At 36.4% G+C, this 19,696-nt stretch overlaps 1 protein-coding gene across 11 annotated transcripts in view; it reads right to left on the reverse strand.

The window, feature by feature from the left end:
• LOC132858818 (NACHT, LRR and PYD domains-containing protein 3-like) overlaps positions 1-19,696 on the reverse strand; it is an 86,742-nt gene that overhangs the window by 57,598 nt on the left and 9,448 nt on the right. For 4 of the 11 annotated variants that reach the window (XR_009649653.1, XM_060889299.1, XM_060889296.1 and 1 more), the window contains exons 7-15: positions 18,593-18,766; positions 16,704-16,877; positions 13,651-13,824; positions 11,957-12,151; positions 10,704-10,877; positions 7,663-7,836; positions 6,016-6,210; positions 4,600-4,773; positions 2,694-2,867 (exon numbers count right to left, since the gene is read on the reverse strand). Coding sequence is in view for 10 of the 11 variants with exons in the window: in XM_060889299.1 (XP_060745282.1) it covers positions 2,694-2,867; positions 4,600-4,773; positions 6,016-6,210; positions 7,663-7,836; positions 10,704-10,877; positions 11,957-12,151; positions 13,651-13,824; positions 16,704-16,877; positions 18,593-18,766 (1,608 nt within the window). In the remaining variant the exon portion in view is untranslated. The remainder of the gene's footprint in view (positions 1-2,693; positions 2,868-4,599; positions 4,774-6,015; positions 6,211-7,662; positions 7,837-10,703; positions 10,878-11,956; positions 12,152-13,650; positions 13,825-16,703; positions 16,878-18,592; positions 18,767-19,696) is intronic. The other 7 variants (XM_060889298.1, XM_060889297.1, XM_060889304.1 and 4 more) reach the window with 6 other exon arrangements.

Below are 19,696 nucleotides of genomic sequence, written 5' to 3' on the forward strand. Positions count from 1 at the left end.
CAGAAACCTGAAAACACAGATTTATTTATTTGTTTGTTTGTTTGTCATCATATAATGTAAGAAACATGAATGTAACTTTGTGCTGCAGATCATTTTATTATTTCAGTTTTACATTTTATTTCACTGTAAAGATCTTTACTACAATTACACATGTAAACTTTTTTAGCTAAACAACCTTAAATCCACAACTAGTATTTTTGTAAGAAAACTAACTAACTAGTCGTCTAAATGAATAAATCACTTCAAAAAGCTTTCACTGATGACTAAATCACATCCAGTTTTAGAAGATTTTAGACATGAGAAGAGAAAAGAAAAGCTTCTTTTAGCAGTTAACAATTTAACATTATTGATCAAATCTGTGGCAAATAAATCAGATCTGTAAAACAGGAAGTCCTCATTCATCTAAATCCACATTCACATACTACTCATTAACACAGTGATAAGTGTTAGTCTGGTAGTTACATCTCCTCAGTCCTCAGATACAATGTACAGATTTTATTTTACACATAAATAAACAACAGACAACAACGGCCCACAGCTAATACCACCTGACTAGCTAGTTATTTAGGGTTAACCTACAATATGTATAGCAGTGGCACAACAGGATCCTGGATTCTCAGCGGTGGGATGGTGAACTGGCTGATCACCCTGTACTTAAGTAGAATTACAATACAACCCGGTAATAGTATTTGAGGTGGCTAACAAAGTAACTCGATTAATATTCAGTAGCGCGGTGCCTCCACTGGTGATTACTACACTTACTGGTAGTGAGCAGTGTGTAATGTATATCACCAGAACATGAAAATACAGTAACAGTACAATGTCCTAAACTGTATGTGTGTGTGTGTGTGTGTGTGTGTGTGTGTGTATGTGTACGAGTTGCCACTACACCCAGTTATAAAACATAGAACCAAAATAAGAATTTATTAATTATTTCCTGCAATAGTTTGACTGCAGCTTCAAGACAAATTCCCAGAAATATAACACCTGAACATCAAACATATCAATCGTAAGGCCCTCAAATTAAATAAAAGGACGTGTAAAACAATGCTTTTGTATATCAATAAAACAACAAACTTAATAGTACTCAAAGCGCTTGTCGTTGGGGCCCGTTGGTGCACGTTACCCAACTCACCAAAGATTTTCGGTATCTAGAGGACTTAGGCAGGGATGTCCTGTATCACCAGATCTTTTTCTGTTAGTGAGTCAGCTTCTCTCAGCTCACATTATTTCAAGTCCGATGAAAGGCATTAAAATTATTGATAGAGAATTAAAAGTAACTCAATTAGCGGATGACACAACACTCTTTGTTCAAGATGAAAGCCAGATTTCTGTAGCTATAGATTTGGTTGATGAGTTCTCAAGGGCATCTGGTGTGTTTCTGAATCTGAATAAATGTGAGCTTTTGGCCATCAAGGAATGTTCTGAGACTTCTTACCTTAATATTCCCATAAAAACTGAAATTCAGTATTTAGGATTGTTAATCACTAAAGATCAACATAGAAGATGTTCAATTAATTTTGATGCTATAATTGAAATAAACTAAAAGAATTTTAAACCATTGGCTTATAAGGAATCTTTTGTTAAGGGGTCGAATTCTGATTACCAAGGCAGAGGCTATGTCTCGATTAACTTATGCAGCATTGGCTTTACATCTTGATAAAAAGAATGCAAAGTATGCAAAGTAAAGAATGCATTATATAAATAAAACGGTTATTATGAATGCTTATGAAAAGGGTGGTCTAAAGTTTTTTTCTATTTTGCAACATTAAATAATACATTTAAAGTTAATTGGCTTAGACAGATAATCAGAAATCACAACTCCATTTGGAATTTTATTCCCTCACATTTTTTCCAACTTGGGTGGCATTCAGTTTTTCCTTAGTTGCAATTACGATATTAACAAAATACCAATAAAACTAGCTGAGTTTCATTGCCAGGCTTTTCTTTCATGGTCATTGATCTATAAGCACAATTTCTCACCGCACTGGTATTATATCTGGAATAATAAGGACATTGTGTATAAACGTAAAGCTCTTTCTCTTGAGTATTGGTTTAAGAATGGCATAATTCTGGCAGATCAGTTGTTTAATTCAAATGGTTTTCTTTTCACTTTTGGTGAGTTTTTGGCTCTTTACAAAATCACTGTAACACCAAAGGATTATGCTAAAGTTTTTGATGCCATATCTAATAAAATTTGTACTTTATTTAAATATTCAACAAGAATAAATACTCAACTTTGGTCTCTACCTAATATTGTTAATACCTCTGAAGGTAGGATATGTTTGTCCTTTAACTCCCACAATAGATGTACAAGAACTTTATTTCACAGAAATATTGTATCTTTGCCTTATTTTCATTCTTTCTAGACCCGGTTTACAGATGATATTGTTTGGAAAAAGGTTTGACTACTTCTAAATCAGTATTTAATTCCAAATAAAATAAAGGAAGTCTCATTTAAACTTATTCATAGTGTCGTGATGAGGCAAAGGCGAGTGAGGATCCAATTGCAGTGAAACATTTAATAAACAAAACAAGAAACAGGAACACAGACAGGTAGGCAAGACTAGGCAGAACACCGGGTTGACAGGAAACAGAAACACATACAACGACTAGCGACAGGGAAGTGAACAAACAGTGTGTATATATATTAGACCATGATTTATTATTAATGTTTTAATATATGATCTTACTTCAGTGTCTCCAGTTTACAGTGATGATTCTCCAGTACAGCAGAGAGACTCTTCACTCCGGAGTCTCCTAGTTTATTATAGGACAGATCCAAGTGTCTCAGGTGTGAGGGGTTTGATCTCAGAGCTGAAGTCAGAGCAGCACAGCCTTCATCTGAGACACCACACTTCCACAACCTGTATAGAGACACAATGACACACTCTTCATCAACAGATTTTAAAACCCTTTATTACAATTAATAAAATATTGTCAGATATATTCAATAAATAATTAACAGAAACAGAACCAAACAATAAATATAGATTTTAGTGAGAATGTTTCCTCACATCAAATAGACTAGAACACAATAAATGTTCATCTATTACACTGCAGAAAGGCATGAAACAGTTTAACTCTGTAAACAATATGGACATCCATGGATTTACATTTATATCAGTTTACTTTTGTAGCAGAGATGTTTTTAAACTTTTAATATTTCCAACATCAAATTTCCCTCTGATCACTAATTAAATCATCATCATCATCATCATCATCATCATCATCAGCTGATAAACAGGTTTGTGAACTTCAGAATATATAATCAGTACAAATCTGTTCTTAACTTGTTTAAAAGTGTTTCTATTACTAAAGTATACAACACACCAGACACGACACAACCTTGTCTAACACCTCTATAAACTTTATAAGGAACCACATAAGTCACCATTAACTTTCAGTAGACTTTCAACATCACTGTACAAAACCTTTATCATGGAAACAAAATCAGGACTAAAACTAAATGCTGTGAACACATTCATAAATAGTCGTGTTCGACTCGGTCAAAAGTCTTTTCTAGGTCTACTGACACTAGACCAAAATCTGGTTAAGACTCTTACTGATATCTAAAATATCCCAGATAACAGAAATATTATAAAAATTCATCTTCCTGGGACACAATCTGTCTGATCACGATGGATGACTTGTTCTAAGACTTCACTCAGTCTGTTGGCCAAAACCTTGGAGAGTAATTTATAATCTCTGAATAACAAACTCAGTAGTGTCCAGTTTTTAATATCATTTAGGTCAGGTGTAGGTTCCCCTTCAGAGAGGGCTTTTAGTACTGGGGGAATATTGTTACTCTCTTGTGGTCCTCACTAAAGCTGGATCATGTTGATAGACTTGTGTTTCTAACAAAAACCTTGACAACACAAATGTATAGTACAAATACTGACATGTATAGTGTAGGTTTAGTTCATTCAGCTCTGAATCATTCTGTTTTCTACAGTGGAGTCTTATTACAATTTAATTTTATTATAACAGTTAGAGTGTAAAACAGACCCACTTGTACACTGAACAGAATTTTACATCTTCTTATATTATAATACAGAGAACTTCTTTATTTCTGTTCTGTTTATAACAAGTTTTACTGATTTTACTGTAAAAAAATAAGTGAAATTAATTGAAATAAAAAAGCTGATAGCTGACAGATAACTGACTCTTGATGATCATTTTAACCTTCATCATGCAGCCCTTCTGCCCCCTGATGGAGGGTAAATCCATCAATTCTATATTCTGAAAGTGTGAGCTGATCAGAGACTCTTGTGTAATTTTAGTCTCCAAGTTCTATTTATTTCCATCATTTCCATGTCAGTGCTGCTTTTAAACCCTGCAGCTCACACAGTACATTTAGTTTGTGTCCCAGCTCCAGTTTGTGTGATTAGTTCCAATGTTTTAGTAAATTTCACAGTAATTTCAGACACATTGCAGTCACATCAGAGTCTGTGAGAAATCATCAGTGTGCAGTGAAAAGAAACAATCTTCCTCCTCAGGACATTGATGATGAACCTAAAACTTCTGCTTCAGTCTCACTATTAGAGAATGTGTCTTACTGAGGAGCAGGTCATGTGACTCTCAGAGAGATGATCTTACCTCAGTGTCTCCAGTTTACAGTGAGGATTCTCCAGTACAGCAGAGAGAATCTTCACTCCTGAGTCTCCTAGTTCATTCCAGGACAGATCCAGTTCTCTCAGGTGTGAGGGGTTTGATCTCAGAGCTGAAGTCAGAGCAGCACAGCCTTCATCTGAGACACCACACATATACAACCTGTATAGAGACACAATGACACACTCTTCATCAACAGATTTTTATTATATAAAGTATAATTAACACTGAACAAAACATTCCTGTCAGATTGTGAACAGTGGGTGGGCCTGGGTAAAACAGGGTGGGCACAGGTTTGAGAAGAAACTCAAAATCAGCTGTCACTCAAAAGTACTTGAATGACTGTAAAATGAGCTGAAAGAGATCTGTTCATTTATCAGTTATGTCACACACACACACACACACACACACACACACACACACACACACACACACACACACACACACACACACACACACACACAGAGCTTCACCATTCAATAGGATTGTGTCACCGGTCATCATTAGTGTGTATGGACACTTAATATAGTGTACATGATATTTAAAGTCTATCAGTTCAAACACAGGATATTTTTTATTTAAACAAAGTCTATGATGTTAAATCATGAAGGAAAATCTAACTAATGATATCAGATAAATTATTGTTTTAATATAATATATCATGTAATATTAAATAAATGCATTGAGTCTTTAATTGGAGTTAAAATGACTTTGTGTTGGTGTTGCCCCATGTACTCCTAAACCAACTGCAGTTCTGTTCTTCAGCTCTCAGATGAGTCCAATCTCCACTCTGACACTGTTCTCCAGTGTAAACACAAACTGAAACACATTTCATCTTATTATATCCTCTGATTACAGTGTAGGAGTTTCAGGGGTAAAGACACAGTGTGGTGTCTGTTTCAGAGAAGATAAACTCTTTATTAAACTAGTCTGTTACACGACTACACACCACACAGAAATGTTACTGAGCAACGTCACTCAATGAAGCTTCTTAAAGCAGCAGCTCCTAGTGAGTGACAACTGGGGTTTATTAATAATTCTAACATTATAACAGAGTTTATGTAGGTGGGCGGGACTCAAAATGGGTGGGACCAGGACCCTGGAGCTTCACCTGTGATATTATTTTATTATATTATTTATTATTATTTATATTAAGTGTATCTGAGCTGGAAAAGATTTGCTGGCTTTAAAAATAATTAATCTTTTTAATTTTTAGAATTATTTTTTTATTTAATTCCTAAGTTTATTTAATTCCTAAGTGATTCTGTAGAAAACTCATCACTTAATGACTAATCTATTTGTTCTGAATGTTGTAGTGTTACAGAACATTTCAGGTGAAAAACAACACTGTATATAACTGCTGCTTTTAGTGAGTTATTGTGAGTCTCAGAGAGATGATCTTACTTCAGTGTCTCCACTTTACAGTGAGGATTCTCCAGTCCAGCAGAGAGAATCTTCACTCCTGAGTCTCCTAGTTTATTACTGTACAGATCCAGTGTTTTCACAGTCAGATGAAGTTCTCTCAGATTGGAGGTTTCTGATCTGAGCGCTGAGACCAGAGATGACCAACTTTTTTCTCCAAGTGAATCACAGCTGATACTAAAGGAAATAAAATAAAACATAATGAACTCACACTAGTGTAAATGATCAAACACGTCCTCAAAGCTTTCACTGAACCTTCTCATTTTTATAAATACTGAAAGTACAAACACCAGTTAGACAATATGGTTAAAGTGACACTGTAGTCGACATCTACATGTTGATGTCATTAAAATGGGTAAAGTTAGTGTTTAACTTGTAACGGTCCACGTGTATGTAACACCTAAACCGTACACCATTAAATGGGGCACCACTCCCTAATACAAGAATTATACCAGGAAACAGACAGACACAGCAATATAAACAAACCAAAGTGTATTGTACAAAATTAATATTTACAAATATATACAAAAAAAAATACACAAAAACCCAAAGTGTGTGTGTGTGTGTGTGTGTGTGTGTGTGTGTGTGTGTGTGTGTGTGTGTGTGTGTGTGTGTGTGTGTGTGTGTGTGTGTGTGTGTGTGTGTGTGTCCTTTTATTCCTCGGTGAGTATAAACGTCCTTATATGGAACAATCTCACCGGATGTAGTGACGTGATAGGAAGTCCGGCTTATGGATGGGTGTAATAGTGTCCTCACATGTGAATAATCCAATAAAGGGAGGAATATTCCACAATGAGTCTCTCAACGCCAAACAACACCACGAATAATCCACACAGAAACCGCAAACACTCCTTTACAATATTAAAACTCCATTAAACTAGCCATTAAACTCGCCACTCTCTACGCCGTCGGCCCGCTTCCTTATATGGGGGAAAACCCGGAAGTGAAGCGATGGCGCGTGATGTCATCGGCGAGAGCGGTAAACGGGGAAAACACAAATTAAACAGAATACACATAATACAGAATAATACAGAATACACAAACAATAATTCACCATCATAGAAGAGGAAAATGACCAAAGGTGTATGATGTATGTAATGAACACTAGTGAACTAGTGATCACTCAGACAGTAAAACCATGTGCTCTTCAAACTTGTTTTCTTTTACTTCTTATTTATAGGTCATGAGCAGCGGACTATGGCCAGAAATTCCAGAGGTGATGTGACCTTAACAAACGATCGATACTGGACTAATTATTATAGGAACAAATTCACTTTAAAACAACACTTTTAACATATTATTACTAGTAAATCTGTTCTCTATTACTTTTAGGTTTTATTTAAGTATAACAGAACAATACTATCTCTTGGTACAATTATTAATAAACATGATATTAGCTTCCACTGTTATGCTGATGACACAGTTAGTTAGTCCACAGTTTAATAAGATTGAAGATTGTGTAAAAGACATTAGTCAGATATGTTCAATAAATAATTTTGACAGAAACAGAACCAAACCATAAATATTTCTAGTGAGAATGTTTCCTCACATCAAATAGACTATAACACAATAATTGTTCATCTATTATACTGCAGAAAGGCATGAAACAGTTTTAATATAGGATCTTACCTCAGTGTCTCCAGTTTACAGTGAGGATTCTTCAGTACAGCAGAGAGACTCTTCACTCCTGAGTCTCCTAGTTTATTATCAGACAGATCCAAGTGTCTCAGGTGTGAGGGGTTTGATCTCAGAGCTGAAGTCAGAGCAGCACAGCCTTCATCTGAGACACCACACTTATACAACCTGTATAGAGACACAATGACACACTCTTCACTGGTTGTACACAGGGACATTTCTAGTGTTTAATCACTTTGATCACAGGCCCACAAGAATTTTACAGAAACCTGAATACAGATTTTTTATTTTTTTTTGGCAAAAACACCAACTAAGCCTTTATTTATTTGTTTGTTTGTTTTTCATCATATAATGTAAGAAACATGAATGTAACTTTGTGCTGCAGATCATTTTATTATTTCAGTTTTACATTTTATTTCACTGTAAAGATCTTTACTACAATTACACATGTAAACTTTTTTAGCTAAACAACCTTAAATCCACAACTAGTATTTTTGTAAGAAAACTAACTAACTAGTCGTCTAAATGAATAAATCACTTCAAAAAGCTTTCACTGATGACTAAATCACATCCAGTTTTAGAAGATTTTAGACATGAGAAGAGAAAAGAAAATCTTCTTTTAACAATTTAACATTATTGATCAAATCTGTGGCAAATAAATCAGATCTGTAAAACAGGAAGTCCTCATTCATCTAAATCCACATTATTCACATACTACTCATTAACACAGTGATAAATGTTAAGTGTATTGTACTGACGACGACGTGACGTGACGTCACATACGGCTAAGAATCAGAAGATTCAGAAAGGTCTTTATTGCCAAGTATGTTTTCACATACGAGGAATTTGTTGTAGTGCAGGAGCTCCACAGTGTAAACAGAATGGCAATGATAAATGAACACATGTATAATAGACAGTTGTGTGTACAGTGGAAAAAATGTGCAAATTGAAATATAAATGTGCAAATTGAAGTATAGATGTGCGGTGACCCATACTCAGAATTCATACTCTACATTTAACCCATCCAAAGTGCACACACACACAGCAGTGAACACACACACACCATGAACACACACCCGGAGCAGTGGGCAGCCATTTATGCTGCGGCGCCCGGGAGCAGTTGGGGGGGTTTGTTGCCTTGCTCAAGGGCACCTCAGTCGTGGCCGGCCCGAGACTCGAACCCACAACCTTAGGGTTAGGAGTCAGACTCTCTAACCGTCAGACTCTCTAACCAAAGTCTGGTAGTTACATTTCCTCAGTCTTCAGATACAATGTGGGATTATTATTTATCATCTGACTGCAAGTCGCGATTTGTACAGCACATTATTTAAATAATAATAATTAAAGAGGAATTATTCCAAAAAGCTACGGATTCAGATTTCTTCTAGAAACTCAGCTTCAGTGTGGAAAGGTCTGAAAGCCATCACCAACTACACGACACCTTCCCCCAGCACTGTGGTGAATCAACAACTGGCAGACGACCTGAACGAGTTCTATTGCAGGTTTGAAAAAGCCCAATTTTCACCTTCTGGAACCCCCATCTCTCCACCACACCTAAAATTCAGTTCAGTGAAGATGATGTGTGTAGGGTCTTCAAGAAGATCAAGAGAAGAAAGGCACCAGGCCCAGACAGCATTTCTCCAGCCTGTCTGAAAACCTGTGCTGATCAGCTGGCCCCCATCTTCACACGGATCTTCAACAGTTCACTTGAGCTGTGTGAAGTCCCCTCATGCTTCAAAAGCTCCACCATCATCCCCGTCCCAAAGAAATCCAAAATTAATCAATGACTACAGACCTGTGGCTCTAACGTCTGCGGTCATGAAATCATTTGAAAGACTGGTTTTGGACATTACTGGAACCTTACAGGACCCTCTGCAGTTTGCCTACAGAGCAAACAGGTCTGTGATTGATGCAGTCAATGTGGGACTGCATTATGTTCTGCAGCATCTGGACAGACCAGGGACACACTGAGGGGGCGGGGGGGGGGGGGGGGGGGTTTGTAAGTAAAGATGTTGGGATACAATGAGGGGGAAGGACACAACATGGAAGTCATGGAAGACCACAGTGATGGTCGGAGCACAGTAATGGGTGTAGCTTATGATGGGCGTGGCTTATTACTGAAGGGTACAGGGTATTTTCACTTCAGCTAACATTACAGTCAGTCTTCTTGTTTTAAATCATGATGTAAATATTAATGTTTGATGAAGACGAAGCCTATTTTCAGACATATCTACTGTAATCTACATCATCAGACACTGATTTATCAGGAACATTTTACTGGGGCTCGAGTGTCGACCCTGACTGTAGACAGTGTGTATTATTGTGTACTGAGTAACACACACTTTAGAGACAAGGACAACACATAAGACTAGAACTTGGACTTTTTCTGGACTTTCATACACAACACTGATACATCAGCCAGATTTTTATTTTACACATAACATATTTCATATATTACAGTATTTAACACATCTGAACTTTATTAAAACACTCACATTGTTCTGCCACTGATCCATATTCAGATTTATTTTTCCACTCCATTAAACTGATTCTTACATTTCTATTTGTTACATCTATTCTATTTTTATTCTATTTTCTTTTTTATTATTCTATTTTATTTTATGTTTAAATCACAGACAGTTTAAAAACATTTCACTACGTGTCGTACTGTGTATGGTTGTGTATGTGAGAAATAAAATATTAATGTAAATGTTTTCTGTAACTTTTCTCTGTTTCACATCTCAACAAAATCTCTGTTTTAATCCGAGTTCACATGAACAGATCTTTCTTGAGAAGATCAGACTGTCAGTAATCAGACCTAAAACAGGGTCAGACTCTAATTAGTTTTTGGAGAAGTTGTTAGTTCATTGGTGTATTTTTTAAACCCAGACTGTGAAAGTGTAAATGGTTTATTCAGTATTGACAAGAACAAGTGTGACTGTGTTTTATTTATACAGAATGCGTTTATCTATTATTACGACCTGGATGAAGATTAGACCATGATTTATTATTAATGTTTTAATATATGATCTTACCTCAGTGTCTCCAGTTTACAGTGAGGATTCTCCAGTACAGCAGAGAGACTCTTCACTCCTGAGTCTCCTAGTTTATTATCAGACAGATCCAGTTCTCTCAGGTGTGAGGGGTTTGATCTCAGAGCTGAAGTCAGAGCAGCACAGTCTTCATCTGAGACATCACACTTGTACAACCTGTAGAGAGACACAATGACACACTCTTCATCAACAGATTTTTATTATATAAAGTATAATTAACACTGAACAAAACATTCCTGTCAGATTGTGAACAGTGGGTGGGCCTGGGTAAAACAGGGTGGGCACAGGTTTGAGAAGAAACTCAAAATCAGCTGTCACTCAAAAGAACTTACATGACTGTAAAAAAGTTTGTAGTTTGCAGACACTTAACATAATATTTAAAGTCTATCAGTTCAAACACAGGATATTTTTTATTTAAACATAAAGGCTATGATGTTAAATCATGAAGGAAAATCTAACTAATGATATCAGATAAATTATTGTTTTAATATAATATATCATGTAATATTAAATAAATACATTGAGTGTTTTAATTGGAGTTAAAATGACTTTGTGTCGGTGTTGCCCCATGTACTCCTAAACCAACTGCAGTTCTGTTCTTCAGCTCTCAGATGAGTCCAATCTCCACTCTGACACTGTTCTCCAGTGTAAACACAAACTGAAACACATTTCATCTTATTATATCCTCTGATTACAGTGTAGGAGTTTCAGGGGTAAAGACACAGTGTGGTGTCTGTTTCAGAGAAGATAAACTCTTTATTAAACTAGTCTGTTACACGACTACACACCACACAGAAATGTTACTGAGCAACGTCACTCAATGAAGCTTCTTAAAGCAGCAGCTCCTAGTGAGTGACAACTGGGGTTTATTAATAATTCTAACATTATAACAGAGTTTATGTAGGTGGGCCAGGACTCCAAATGGGTGGGACCAGGACCCTGGAGCTTCACCAGTGATATTATTTTATTATATTATTTATTATTATTGATATTAATTTTACTTGAGCTGCAAAAGTTTTGATAGCTTTAAAAATAATGACTCTGGATTTTTATAAAATATGTTACCTTATTTATTTATTTAATTCCTAAGTGATTCTGTAGAAAACTCATCACTTAATGACTAATCTATTTGTTCTGAATGTTGTAGTGTTACAGAACATTTCAGGTGAAAAACAACACTGTATATAACTGCTGCTTTTAGTGAGTTATTGTGAGTCTCAGAGAGATGATCTTACTTCAGTGTCTCCACTTTACAGTGAGGATTCTCCAGTCCAGCAAAGAGAATCTTCACTTCTGAGTCTCCTGGTTTATTACTGTACAGGTCCAGTGTTTTCACAGTCAGATGAAGTTCTCTCAGTTTGGAGGTTTCTGATATGAGCGCTGAGACCAGAGATGACCAACTTTTTACTCCAAGTGAATCACAGCTGATACTAAAGGAAATAAAATAAAACATAATGAACTCACACTAGTGTAAATGATCAAACACGTCCTCAAAGCTTTCACTGAACCTTCTCATTTTTATAAATACTGAAAGTACAAACACCAGTTAGACAATATGGTTAAAGTGACACTGCAGTCGACATCTACATGTTGATGTCATTAAAATGGGTAAAGTTAGTGTTTAACTTGTAACGGTCCACGTGTATGTAACACCTAAACCGTACACCATTAAATGGGGCACCACTCCCTAATACAAGAATTATACCAGGAAACAGACAGACACAGCAATATAAACAAACCAAAGTGTATTGTACAAAATTAATATTTACAAATATATACAAAAAAAATACACAAAAACCCAAAGTGTGTGTGTGTGTGTGTGTGTGTCTGTGTGTGTGTGTGTGTGTCTGTGTGTGTCTGTGTGTCTGTGTGTGTGTGTGTGTGTGTGTGTGTGTGTGTGTGTGTGTGTGTGTGTGTGTGTGTGTGTGTGTGTGTGTGTGTGTGTGTGTCCTTTTATTCCTCGGTGAGTATAAACGTCCTTATATGGAACAATCTCACCGGATGTAGTGACGTGATAGGAAGTCCGGCTTATGGATGGGTGTAATAGTGTCCTCACATGTGAATAATCCAATAAAGGGAGGAATATTCCACAATGAGTCTCTCAACGCCAAACAACACCACGAATAATCCACACAGAAACCGCAAACACTCCTTTACAATATTAAAACTCCATTAAACTAGCCATTAAACTCGCCACTCTCTACGCCGTCGGCCCGCTTCCTTATATGGGGGAAAACCCGGAAGTGAAGCGATGGCGCGTGATGTCATCGGCGAGAGCGGTAAACGGGGAAAACACAAATTAAACAGAATACACATAATACAGAATAATACAGAATACACAAACAATAATTCACCATCATAGAAGAGGAAAATGACCAAAGGTGTATGATGTATGTAATGAACACTAGTGAACTAGTGATCACTCAGACAGTAAAACCATGTGCTCTTCAAACTTGTTTTCTTTTACTTCTTATTTATAGGTCATGAGCAGCGGACTATGGCCAGAAATTCCAGAAGTGATGTGACCTTAACAAACGATCGATACTGGACTAATTATTATAGGAACAAATTCACTTTAAAACAACACTTTTAACATATTATTACTAGTAAATCTGTTCTCTATTACTTTAAGGTTTTATTTAAGTATAACAGAACAATACTATCTCTTGGTACAATTATTAATAAACATGATATTAGCTTCCACTGTTATGCTGATGACACAGTTAGTTAGTCCACAGTTTAATAAGATTGAAGATTGTGTAAAAGACATTAGTCAGATATGTTCAATAAATAATTTTGACAGAAACAGAACCAAACCATAAATATTTCTAGTGAGAATGTTTCCTCACATCAAATAGACTATAACACAATAATTGTTCATCTATTATACTGCAGAAAGGCATGAAACAGTTTTAATATATGATCTTACCTCAGTGTCTCCAGTTTACAGTGAGGATTCTTCAGTACAGCAGAGAGACTCTTCACTCCTGAGTCTCCTAGATTATTATCAGACAGATCCAAGTGTCTCAGGTGTGAGGGGTTTGATCTCAGAGCTGAAGTCAGAGCAGCACAGCCTTCATCTGAGACACCACACTTATACAACCTGTATAGAGACACAATGACACACTCTTCACTGGTTGTACACAGGGACATTTCTAGTGTTTAATCACTTTGATCACAGGCCCACAAGAATTTTACAGAAACCTGAATACAGATTTTTTTTTTTTTTTTGGCAAAAACACCAACTAAGCCTTTATTTATTTGTTTGTTTGTTTTTCATCATATAATGTAAGAAACATGAATGTAACTTTGTGCTGCAGATCATTTTATTATTTCAGTTTTACATTTTATTTCACTGTAAAGATCTTTGCTACAATTACACATGTAAACGTTTTTAGCTAAACAACCTTAAATCCACAACTAGTATTTTTGTAAGAAAACTAACTAACTAGTCGTCTAAATGAATAAATCACTTCAAAAAGCTTTCACTGATGACTAAATCACATCCAGTTTTAGAAGATTTTAGACATGAGAAGAGAAAAGAAAATCTTCTTTTAACAATTTAACATTATTGATCAAATCTGTGGCAAATAAATGAGATCTGTAAAACAGGAAGTCCTCATTCATCTAAATCCACATTATTCACATACTACTCATTAACACAGTGATAAATGTTAAGTGTATTGTACTGACGACGACGTGACGTGACGTCACATACGGCTAAGAATCAGAAGATTCAGAAAGGTCTTTATTGCCAAGTATGTTTTCACATACGAGGAATTTGTTGTAGTACAGGAGCTCCACAGTGTAAACAGAATGGCAATGATAAATGAACACATGTATAATAGACAGTTGTGTGTACAGTGGAAAAAATGTGCAAATTGAAATATAAATGTGCAAATTGAAGTATAGATGTGCAAATTGAAGTATAGATGTGCGGTGACCCATACTCAGAATTCATACTCTGCATTTAACCCATCCAAAGTGCACACACACAGCAGTGAACACACACACACACCATGAACACACACCCGGAGCAGTGGGCAGCCATTTATGCTGCGGCGCCCGGGAGCAGTTGGGGGGGTTTGTTGCCTTGCTCAAGGGCACCTCAGTCGTGGCCGGCCCGAGACTCGAACCCACAACCTTAGGGTTAGGAGTCAGACTCTCTAACCGTCAGACTCTCTAACCAAAGTCTGGTAGTTACATTTCCTCAGTCTTCAGATACAATGTGGGATTATTATTTATCATCTGACTGCAAGTCGCGATTTGTACAGCACATTATTTAAATAATAATAATTAAAGAGGAATTATTCCAAAAAGCTACGGATTCAGATTTCTTCTAGAAACTCAGCTTCAGTGTGGAAAGGTCTGAAAGCCATCACCAACTACACGACACCTTCCCCCAGCACTGTGGTGAATCAACAACTGGCAGACGACCTGAACGAGTTCTATTGCAGGTTTGAAAAAGCCCAATTTTCACCTTCTGGAACCCCCATCTCTCCACCACACCTAAAATTCAGTTCAGTGAAGATGATGTGTGTAGGGTCTTCAAGAAGATCAAGAGAAGAAAGGCACCAGGCCCAGACAGCATTTCTCCAGCCTGTCTGAAAACCTGTGCTGATCAGCTGGCCCCCATCTTCACACGGATCTTCAACAGTTCACTTGAGCTGTGTGAAGTCCCCTCATGCTTCAAAAGCTCCACCATCATCCCCGTCCCAAAGAAATCCAAAATTAATCAATGACTACAGACCTGTGGCTCTAACGTCTGCGGTCATGAAATCATTTGAAAGACTGGTTTTGGACATTACTGGAACCTTACAGGACCCTCTGCAGTTTGCCTACAGAGCAAACAGGTCTGTGATTGATGCAGTCAATGTGGGACTGCATTATGTTCTGCAGCATCTGGACAGACCAGGGACACACTGAGGGGGCGGGGGGGGGGGGGTTGTAAGTAAAGATGTTGGGATACAATGAGGGGGAAGGACACAACATGGAAGTCATGGAAGACCACAGTGATGGTCGGAGCACAGTGATGGGTGTAGCTTATGATGGGCGTGGCTTATTACTGAAGGGTACAGGATATTTTCATTTCAGCTAACATTACAGTCAGTCTTCTTGTTTTAAATCATGATGTAAATATTAATGTTTGATGAAGACGAAGCCTATTTTCAGACATATCTACTGTAATCTACATCATCAGACACTGATTTATCAGGAACATTTTACTGGGGCTCGAGTGTCGACTCTGACTGTAGACAGTGTGTATTATTGTGTACTCAGTAACACACACTTTAGAGACCAGGACAACACATAAGACTAGAACTTGGACTTTTTCTGGACTTTCATACACAACACTGATACATCAGCCAGATTTTTATTTTACACATAACATATTTCATATATTGCAGTATTTAACACATCTGAACTTTATTAAAACACTCACATTGTTCTGCCACTGATCCATATTCACATTTATTTTTACACTCCATTAAACTGATTCTTATATTTCTATTTGTTACATCTATTCTATTTTTATTCTATTTTCTTTTTTATTATTCTATTTATTTTATGTTTAAATCACAGACAGATTAAAAACATTTCACTACGTGTCGTATTGTGTATGGTTGTGTATGTGAGAAATAAAATATTAATGTAAATGTTTTCTGTAACTTTTCTCTGCTTCACATCTCAACAAAATCTCTGTTTTAATCCGAGTTCACATGAACAGATCTTTCTTGAGAAGATCAGACTGTCAGTAATCAGACCTAAAACAGGGTCTGACTCTAATTAGCTTTTGGAGAAGTTGTTAGTTCATTGGTGTATTTTTTAAACCCAGACTGTGAAAGTGTAAATGGTTTATTCAGTATTGACAAGAACAACTGTGACTGTGTTTTATTTATACACAATGTGTTTATCTATTATTACGACCTGGATGAAGATTAGACCATGATTTATTATTAATGTTTTAATATATGATCTTACCACAGTGTCTCCAGTTTACAGTGAGGATTCTCCAGTAAAGCAGAGAGATTCTTCACTCCTGAGTCTCCTAGTTTATTATCAGACAGATCCAGTTCTCTCAGGTGTGAGGGGTTTGATCTCAGAGCTGAAGTCAGAGCAGCACAGCCTTCATCTGAGACACCACACTTATACAACCTGTAGAGAGACACAATGACACACTCTTCATCAACAGATTTAAAAACCCTTTATTACAATTAACAAAACATTGTCAGATATATTGAATAAATAATTAACAGAAACAGAACCAAACCACAAATAAAGATTTCTAGTGAGAATGTTTCCTTACATCAAATAGACTATAACACAATAAATGTTCATCTATTACACTGCAGAAAGGCATGAAACAGTTTAACTCTGTAAACAATATGGACATCCATGGATTTACATTCATATCAGTTTACTTTTGTAGCAGAGATGTTTTTAAACTTTTGATATTTCCAACATTAACTTCCCTCTGATCACTAATTAAATCATCATCATCATCATCATCATCATCAGCTGATAAACAGGTTTGTGAACTTCAGAATATATAATCAGTACAAATCTGTTCTTAACTTGTTTAAAAGTGTTTCTATTACTAAAGTATACACACACCAGACAAGACACAACCTTGTCTAACACCTCTATAAACTTTATAAGGAACCACATAAGTCACCATTAACTTTCAGTATACGTTCAACATCACTGTACAAAACCTTTATCATGGAAACAAAATCAGGACTAAAACTAAATGCTATGAACACATTCATAAATAGTTGTGTTTGACTCGGTCAAAAGTCTTTTCTAGGTCTACTGACAATAGACCAAAATCTGGTTAAGACTCTTACTGATATCTAAAATATCCCAGATAACAGAAATATTATAAAAATTCATCTTCCTGGGACACAATCTGTCTGATCACGATGGATGACTTGTTCTAAGACTTCACTCAGTCTGTTGGCCAAAACCTTGGAGAGTAATTTATAATCTCTGAATAACAAACTCAGTAGTGTCCAGTTTTTAATATCATTTAGGTCAGGTGTAGGTTCCCCTTCAGAGAGGGCTTTTAGTACTGGGGGAATATTGTTACTCTCTTGTGGTCCTCACTAAAGCTGGATCATGTTGATAGACTTGTGTTTCTAACAAAAACCTTGACAACACAAATGTATAGTACAAATACTGACATGTATAGTGTAGGTTTAGTTCATTCACCTCTGAATCATTCTGTTTTCTACAGTGGAGTCTTATTACAATTTAATTTTATTATAACAATTAGAGTGTAAAACAGACCCACTTGTACACTGAACAGAATTTTACATCTTCTTATATTATAATACAGAGAACTTCTTTATTTCTGTTCTGTTTATAACAAGTTTTACTGATTTTACTGTAAAAAATAAGTGAAAATAATTGAAATAAAAAAGCTGATAGCTGACAGATAACTGACTCTTGATGATCATTTTAACCTTCATCATGCAGCCCTTCTGCCCCCTGATGGAGGGTAAATCCATCAATTCTATATTCTGAAAGTGTGAGCTGATCAGAGACTCTTGTGTAATTTTAGTCTCCAAGTTCTATTTATTTCCATGTCAGTGCTGCTTTTAAACCCTGCAGCTCACACAGTACATTTAGTTTGTGTCCCAGCTCCAGTTTGTGTGATTAGTTCCAATGTTTTAGTAAATTTCACAGTAATTTCAGACACATTGCAGTCACATCAGAGTCTGTGCGAAATCATCAGTGTGCAGTGAAAAGAAACAATCTTCATCCTCAGGACATTGATGATGAACCTAAAACTTCTGCTTCAGTCTCACTATTAGAGAATGTGTCTTACTGAGGATCAGGTCATGTGACTCTCAGAGAGATGATCTTACCTCAGTGTCTCCAGTTTACAGTGAGGATTCTCCAGTACAGCAGAGAGACTCTTCACTCCTGAGTCTCCTAGTTTATTATCAGACAGATCCAGTTCTCTCAGGTGTGAGGGGTTTGATCTCAGAGCTGAAGTCAGAGCAGCACAGCCTTCATCTGAGACACCACAATTAAACAACCTGTAGAGAGACACAATAACACACTCTTCACTGGTTGTATCCAGGGACGTTTCTAGTGTTTAATCACTTTGATCACAGGCTCACAAGAATATTACAGAAACCTGAAAAGTCTTTTTTTTTTTTTGGGCAAAAACACTAAGCCTTTATTTATTTGTTTGTTTATTTGTTTTTCATCATATAATGTAAGAAACATGAATGTAACTTTGTGCTGCAGATCATTTTATTATTTCAGTTTTACATTTTATTTCACTGTAAAGATCTTTGCTACAATTACACATGTAAACTTTTTTAGCTAAACAACCTTAAATCCACAACTAGTATTTTTGTAAGAAAACTAACTAACTAGTCGTCTAAATGAATAAATCACTTTTATTTTAGATTTTAGACATGAGAAGAGAAAAGAAAACCTTCTTTTAGCAGTTAACAATTTAACATTATTGATCAAATCTGTGACAAATAAATCAGATGTGTAAAACAGGAAGTCCTCATTCATCTAAATCCACATTCACACACTACTCATTAACACAGTGATAAGTGTTAGTCTGGTAGTTACATCTCCTCAGTCCTCAGATACAATGTGGGATTATTAATTATCATCTGACTGCAAGTCGACATTTCTACAGAGAAAAGTGAAAAACTGTGAGGGGGTGGGGCATGGGGGGCAGTAAAAAGGGGGTGGGGTACAATGAGGGGTTCGGGCACGGGGGTGTCAAAGTGAAGGGTGGTTCACATTGATGTGCATAGTTTATGATGGGCATGACACAGTGATGGTCGGGGCACAGTGATGGGCTTAGCTTATGATGGGCATGGCTTATGATGGGCGGGGCTTATGACTAAAGGTACAGGATATTTTCACTTCAGCTAACATTACAATCAGTCTTCATGTTTTAAATCATGATGTAAATATTAATGTTTGATGAAGACGAAGCC

The sequence above is a fragment of the Tachysurus vachellii genome, chromosome 16, assembly GCF_030014155.1.
Source record: "Tachysurus vachellii isolate PV-2020 chromosome 16, HZAU_Pvac_v1, whole genome shotgun sequence".
Classification (NCBI taxonomy): Eukaryota; Metazoa; Chordata; class Actinopteri; order Siluriformes; family Bagridae; genus Tachysurus; species Tachysurus vachellii.